Raw genomic sequence first — 8,065 nt, 5'->3', positions numbered from 1 at the left:
CCGGGTACAAAGAGAGGGTTGTTGGAGGAAGAAGCACAATAGTTAGGAGATAGATGCGTTCTTCTCGGAATAATTCATCCACCTTCTTGTGTGCCCTTTCTCCCTTTTTTTAGTTTCTATCAAGACAAGCCCAAACACACATCGGCCCATAACTCATGTGATGGCCCACTCCCACATACACAGGTTCCCTGACATTCTCCACTAGCTTCATCAACAGCTTCACCAAGTCTTTAACTATACACCTAGAAAATAGCTCCCGGCATGGAGCTCCTTAAATCACGTTGACCGGAGCGAAATGGAGGAGAGGAAGCTAGAAAAACAAGCTTCACTCGGCTCCAACTTTTGTTTGTGGACCCATACCGAAATGTCCCTATGTGCGTGTGAGTGAGCAGGGCCCCACAGCGGTCTGTGCAGAGATGTTGGCGGGCGGCGTACAGGGTGGAGAGCTGATGGGTGGCTGGCGGTTAGGGCAAAAACTTTAGTGAGTGATGGTCGGGGCGAGGCGCCATGGTGGGACGAAGATGGGAGCACGATGGAGGGGCGAGGCGCGGGTGGCGTGGGTGACATGGATGAGAAAGATGAGGTGGGTGAGACCTTGAGAAAGAGAGAGAGCGCAATATTTAAAAATTTTCAAAGGAGAAATAATAAATAAAAGAAGAAGCAAAAAAGGGGTATCATGGACATTTCATGCACTTTGTCTATTAGAGAAGTTGATTTACCAAACATTTTTTTTTCTAAACAGTGAAGCCGCTGGGAAAAAAACTATTTTATCGGAGGAGCCACGTATGAAGCTATTTTGTTTAGATCTGAAGCTCTGCCAAATGGGCCTTTAGTATTGACAATCTCCTTACAACTAAAAAGAACAAAGCGTGGACATTTTTTAGTGCGACATTTGTTTTGGTTCGTCCGTCTGCCCACACCTGCGATCCCTGTCTACTTTGAAGGAAACAAATCGATCACCTGAGGCCACATGCATGGAAGAAAACAATAATCATGCACCGCACGATAGAAAAAGAAACTGTCATCCCTGCGATCCCCGCCTACTTTGAAGGAAACAAATCGATCACCTAAGGCCACATGCATAAAAGGAAACAATAATCATGCATGGAAGGAAACAATCATGCGGTGCCACTCTCTCGCTCGGTCAGATATCTTTCATCTCCACGTAAACCGGATCATATGGTATTTCCATAATTTGGAGGGTATTAAATTTAGGCCGGGTGCAAGCTTTATTCTTGCAACTTCTACCTCTTTATGTGTTAATCTTTGCCAATGGTATAATTTGTTCACAAAGCTTAAGCAAGACAATTGACAAAGATCAAGCAAGACGACTCAATGAGGTTGGTCCTTAATTTTAGTGTTTCCAGCATGCAGATCTGAAATTAAAAAGTGGCTGCTCCTTGAGAACATCAGTGGTGCCAAATAAAAGATGTGCAGGTTATACATGGTGAGACTGGTGAACCTTCTATAATTTTCTAAACGAATATTCCCACCATTAGTATATAGGTCCATTCCTCTGCGTTTCTTCGTGCTCCCATTAGTATATAATATGAAAGTATTGTTGTGTTCATCACAACTTCCAGTTGACTACTCCCATTAGCATATACTTCCTCTGCCCTAAAATATAAGTCGTTATGGGATGCGTGCAGATCAAACTTTCTCAACTTTAACTAGATTTGTAAAAAATACATGCACTATTTATATCTCTAAATAAGTTTATTATAAAAATATATTCAATGGTCTATGTAATGATACTAATTATGTATTATAAATATTAATATTCTTTTATATATAATTGGTTGAAGTTAAAAAAAGTTGACTTCTTAGAAAGCGAGACTGAATTCTATTTTGGGATAGAGGGAGTATATGAAAGCAGTGTTGAAAATATTTTAACAATCAAGTTCGTCTCTGTCTGATTGGTAAGCTTAGACATCATAATGGTATCAAAAAATTAGACTCTCATGGACACCCACATGGATCAGTGCAAAGCATCCTAATCCTCCAGCATACACAAATGACAACCTTAAAGTTATGATATTTTTAAAAGGTGGACATATCATATCCAAACCAATCAACCTGTACAAACTTGAAAACTACCAATCAGGACCACTGGATGCTGATCCAATGGAAGGGGTGAGGGGGCTTAAGCGCAAAAAAAAAAGATAGCGGGTGGGGGGCTTAAGCGCAAAAAAATTCAACCTCTCACCCTATTTATTGGATCAGCATCTAGTGGTCCTGATTGATAGTTTTTAAATTTACACAGGTTGATTGATTTGCACCTGATACGTTGCCTGAAAAATTACCCAACAAAAGGAACCCTCATCACATATGCAGCCATACATCGATGTCAGGAGATAACTGACAAGTTATCAGCAAGCTGTCAGCTGATAAACGGCGCATAATGGTATAGATAGATCGACTTGATCACTTGAACACTAGGCAACCAGAACGAAAATCAGGGGAACCCTGTTCGCTAGCAGAAACAGCGCTGCGTGGCGACGGCGCAGAGCGGAGCCTTCTTCCGCGACGTGCACCCCGTCGTCTCCTCCATGTCCAGCTCTGCCTCGCCCTCCGGCAGCGCCCAGTCGAACCGAGCGACGAGGTTGGCGAGCGCGAGCTCCACCACGGACATGGCGAGGTTGACGCCCGGGCACATCCGCCGCCCCGCGCCGAACGGTATCAGCTGGAAGTGCTGGCCGCGGAAGTCCACCCCGCTGCCGACGAACCTCTCCGGCCGGAATTCCTCCGGCGACTCCCATGCCTTCGGGTCCCTTCCGATGGCCCAGGCGTTCACGATCACCATGGTGTCGCTCGGGACGTCGTACCCGTGGCTGATCCGAGTGGCCTGCATGGACTGGTGCGGAAGCAGCAGGGGCCCCGGCGTGTGCAGCCGCATCGTCTCCTTGATCACCGCTCTCAGGTACTCCATTCCGGCCAGATCTTGTTCGCCGACAATGTCGCTGCTGATGCTCCGAGCTTGTCTCACCTCGCGCTGCAGCTTCTGCATGGCTCCCTTGTTGCGGAGCAGCTCTGCCATGGCCCATTCCAGGACGATGATCGTGGCCTCTGTCCCGGCTCCGAACAAGTCCTGCATTAAGCAGAGCAGCACATGAATCCAATCATGCGTCCGTTGATCGGCCTACGTGACGTCTTTTACCTCTAAGAGAGCCTTCACATTGTCCCTGCTGAGTCGCCACTCTCCTGTCCCAGCAGTTGGAGTTGGTTCCTCCTGCTGCAGTGACAGCAGCACATGGATGAAAGCATCGTCGCTCGCTTCTTCCTCCGACAATGGCGTCTCCCTGGTCGCAGCCGCGTCCACGATCTCGTCGAGGATCCGGTCGATCCTCTCGAATGCCCTCCTAACCCTAGAGTCCGTGCCGTCGACGTAGGTCACCCAGGAGAGCCACGGGATGTAGTCGCCGACGTGGAAGGCGGCGAGCAGCACGTTGCTCTCCTCCAGCAGCGCGTCCACCTTTGCGCGCCACCCGTTGTCCCCGGCGGCGCGCAGTCCGAGCACGATCCGCCCGGCCACGTCCTTGGCGAAATCGCTCATGAGCTCGCTCAGGCGCACGACGCCGCCGCCACCGCGGCACGCCTGCTCTAGAACTCGTTGGACCAGCGCCTCCACCTCCTGCTCCCTCACGGCGCGGTAGGCCCGCACCCTGGGCGGGCTCAGGAGGTGGCGCACGCTCATCTTGCGCGCGCCGCGCCAGTACGGGCCGTGCGGCGCGAAGGCGATGTCGGTGCAGCCGTACAGGAGCCTCCTGGGGATGGTGAGCGAGGGGCGGCTGGCGAACACGTGGTCCTGCGCCTGCAACACCTCCCGCGCGGCGGACGCCGAGGACACGACGACGGCAGGCACCTGGCCGAGGCGGATGAGCATGATGGGTCCGTGCGCTGCGGCGAGCGAACGCAGCGAGCGGTGCGGGAGGCTGCCGAGCTGGTGGAGGTTGCCGATGAGAGGGAGCCCCCACGGAGAGGGCGGCTGGCGGTTGGTATTGGGAATCGATTTCTTGCCGCGGTGAGCAGCAAATAGCGAAACGTATGAGACCAAGAAAACAAACACGAGGATGGTGATTGCGGTTATGCTGCTCCATTTGACAAATTAATTAGTTGTGCATACAAAAAAACACGTTCCGCCACTTCTATTTATACAGTTTGTGTACGGCTCTTTAGATACTGCTCGGCTCTGCCTCTGTCAAAAAATAAGTGGTTTTTTTTTTAACTTTTAGAGCATCATGTTTGACCGTTTCGTTCTATTCAAAAAATTTGTATAAATATTATCTATTTTATTGTGATTTATATTATCATTAGAGATACTTTCACTACTACAGGAATGGTTTCTAGAGGCGGCTGGTGAGGCTTTGTAGAGGACGGCTCGGACCAGCCGCCCCCTACTATACCGTGTTTATAAATCATATATTTGTAGGGACGGTTCCTAGACCACCAGCCATCCCTACAAAATCGATTTATAGGGGCGGCCGTAGTACCAGCCGCCTCTATAATACTTATTTGTTGGGGCGGTTAAGTCTAGAACCGCCCCTACAGTACATTTTTTCAAAAAAAATTTCAAATTCAACCAGAACATATATATATATATATATATATATATATATATATATATATATATATATATATATATATATATATATATAATTCAAATCTGACTAGAAGCACAAGAGTATTGTATAAACTACCATTACAAGTCTAATTCACAAGAATATATACAATCCATCATTAAATAGACATAATTCACAAGTCTAATTCGTTCCACAAGTCCAAACCGTCCCACAAGGTAAGACCAATGTTAAATTTCATACACATTATTATCAATGACCTAGAGTTAGCCTTTCAGTCTCACAAAGGTGTTGGTACTGAGGATTTCTACCTAAGTCAGAATCTCGATCATGATAGGTGCCTTTGACGTGTATAATCTGGTCCAATATGAAGTTGCAAAGGTCGTCGACGAGCTCTAAGAGTTGGTCATCCTTGTATGTGTCTCTTTTCATTTCTTTCTCTTCTTTCCACTACAAGAGAACAAATTTCGGTTTAGTATTTTATATCATGTGCGAAGTTTTTATACTACGGGTGAAGAGGTTCAAACTTACCCTTAAGGAGTGTCTCCTGTAGGCACCGGTGTTATTCATCATAGAACATACATAGTATCCACAATGTACACTCCTAGGCTTCTGCTTGGGGCACTGTGTGTTTTGCATAAGGAAATGTTAAGTAATGCTTTTGACAGCCATATAATGGAGTACTAAAGTAAGTTACACTTTACCGCACATAGTGTTTTTATAGTCAGCCTTTCCTTCCTTACTGGATCATGCCTTCCATGATGTTGATTGACATATAACCTGAATGCCCTGTTCGAATTATTTTTGCAAATGTAACTTGTTAGTATCCAGAAGTGGACGTTACAAGTATGTATACAAACATATAAGCTAATGAGGATTGTCGATATGTATACGTCTTGAGAATCGATATGAAATTTTTGTATGTCACCGGGTCCCTATCTATTAAATCAAAAACCCATGCCATGCTTCTCCCGACATCGACGCCTATACAAATCCAGTGGTTGCTGCATGAATTTAATCATAGAACTAGATAAGCTCTTTTGCATAGAATAAAATATATCGAACAAAGCTTTAAGTATAGAGTTGAACTTACTCGAAGTTGTATGGTAGCCATATAGTAGAGTGCTGTTGGAGATTTTTAAAAGTCAGGGCAATGTATGCCGAAACCTTAAGGGACTCTTGCCTTAGTTTCTTCGCACGGATGTCCTCTTTCTCCTGAAGAGTCTTTTCAGCAGCTAGCTCTTTGACATCTAGTCTCCACTGTCTAGGATAATTAAAATTTGTTTGTGCTATAGCTTGAAGGTCTATATACCCGGCTTTTACACTTGGCATTTGTTTTACAATGTGCATTTGCATTCTACAAATCACAGTGTGGGTTAGTTACAACAAAATCCAAATATTACATTCATATCATATTGGGAGGGCAAGGACTTACAGGCACCACGTGCGAATTAGATTCATTTCCATTGCTCCGAGGTGAAAGCATGTCTACATGTCATTGAAGTCAAATATAATTTTTCCGGCTGGGCTTCCAAATGTGCCAGTGGGGAAGCATGCTTGTACGAGGTCTATGCTCGTTAGGAGAACATATAAGTACCAATCATGAAATCTTCTCATCAAGTGGTAGGCGCTGGATGTCCTAGTTTGGTAGGAAGGGCTTGCCTCTTTCATATGTTTTTGGGCAATCCTTTGACCATTTGATGGCATCAACATTTGGATATTGCTTTGCTGTTTGGTGGACTTTGCTAGTGACGGCCTCCTCAGAAGCCCGTGTTGGTACTTTTTTAACTTGGTTCTCAGGCTTGAACTGGTCATGGGCATACCACTTGTGCACCGACGAGACGTCTTTCATCGGAACATAAATTGGCCTTATGGTGATTGGATGCTTCTTTCGAAGTTCTCATTCAGGCACGTTCTCATTTTCTTGTGCATCACCTTCTTTAGGAGGCACTCATTGTTTATGGATCGGCTACGCTTGTTGAGAAGACTGTGGCATCTCATCATGCACTTGTTCGGTATGAGCTGGAGAAGGTTGTGGCTTATCAGGCACATGCTCGCTAGGAGGTGGGGAAGAATGTGGCATCTCAGGAATGTGGTGGTCACGAGACGGTGAAAATATCTCCCCGTCCTCAATAACTCGCTCCAAATTTGAGAGGGGGAGACAGCGAAGAAGCAGTCAATATAATGCTTTGTTTGTGCCAGAGGATGAACTGCCCCATTACGTCTCCGAGTAACACCAGCCCTCAGGAGTTGCGTAGTCTATCCTCCACTGCATGAACTCGGGCTTTACGGTATGCACCTCGATCCTAGTGTAGTCCGGCGGTATCTTATTATTGTGGTGTAAGCCACCGGGAAGGATATGCCACACCCGTTGCCACCTCCATCATAATATTCTAGTCGGTCGCTGAGAAACACCAAGGTGCAACTAGTTGGTTCCCGTATGCGATCGACGGGGGTTATGTCTACAGTGGAACCTTGGCTGCTAGGAACTTTTAGGAGGGCTGCCAACTAATGCCAGTTCTTCCGGTGGACGTGATTAATGTTCCGTGGCTCCAGTAGACAGTCCTTGCTCCTCCTAGCGCCTTCGCAACTAGAGCCTTCACTTGGAGCTTATCTTGCGCGCGCCGCGCCAGTACGGGCTGTGCGGCGCGAAGGCGATGTCGGTGCAGCCATACAGGAGCCTCCTGGGGATGGTGAGCGAGGGGCAGCTGGCGAACACATGGTCCTGTGCCTGCATCACCTCCCGCGCGGCGGACGTCGAGGACACGACGACGGTAGGCACCTGGACGAGGCGGATGAGCATGACAGGGGCCAGTGCCCGCGGTGAGTGAACTGCAGCGAGCAGGTGCGGGAGGCTGCCGAGCTGGTGGAGGTTGTCGATGAGAGGGAGCCCCGCGCAGGAGGCCCAGAGGGCGGCGGGCGGTTGGCGGCATTGGGAACCAATTTCTTGCCGCCGCGGTGACCACCAACAAGTAGCGAAACGTATGAGACGATGAAGACAAACGCGAGGATGAACCTGGCTTGCATGCGCGTGTTATATGAGAGCGGCGCCGACGCCTTGTTCATTGTGGTTATATTCTCCATTTGTGAAATTGAATAGTTTGTGCATAGAGAAGACACACGTTCTACCACTTGCTCTATTTATGCAGTTTGCCTGCCCATCCAACTTGGGCGCGGCTCATTGACATGCCATGTTCAGTGATAAGGATCCTCATTGGCATGTGCATTGACACGCGATATGCTCATTGACGTGCATGTTCACTGATAAGGATCTTCATTGGCATCTTCACGTGTTTGAGACTTAGGTGGTGTTTGGTTGCAGGGATGGGACCATCATAGGTGGGATATCCCACTTTGGTCCAATTTTTTAAAATTTGGTTCTTTTTATGAAGAAAATTTACGTTTGCCCCCCCCTCCCCGAGAGACATAAACTCATCTTTGGACCCTGGGATCGGCGCCATGACTCATGTCGTCGAGGTAACACGTCT

General features: G+C 47.4%; 1 protein-coding gene across 1 annotated transcript; it reads right to left on the bottom strand.

The window, feature by feature from the left end:
- Positions 1–2,473: 2,473 nt before the first annotated feature.
- Positions 2,474–7,661, bottom strand: LOC136469742 (cytochrome P450 71A1-like). Its single transcript, XM_066467816.1, has 4 exons — positions 7,499–7,661; positions 5,506–5,516; positions 3,158–3,985; positions 2,474–3,088 (listed from the first exon to the last, which is right to left on the bottom strand). The coding sequence occupies exons 1-4, from the start codon at positions 7,659–7,661 to the stop codon at positions 2,474–2,476; spliced, it is 1,617 nt and encodes a 538-aa protein (XP_066323913.1).
- Positions 7,662–8,065: the final 404 nt, after the last annotated feature.

The sequence above is a fragment of the Miscanthus floridulus genome, chromosome 8, assembly GCF_019320115.1.
Source record: "Miscanthus floridulus cultivar M001 chromosome 8, ASM1932011v1, whole genome shotgun sequence".
Taxonomy (NCBI): Eukaryota; Viridiplantae; Streptophyta; class Magnoliopsida; order Poales; family Poaceae; genus Miscanthus; species Miscanthus floridulus.
This window is presented reverse-complemented; position numbering and strand designations above follow the sequence as displayed.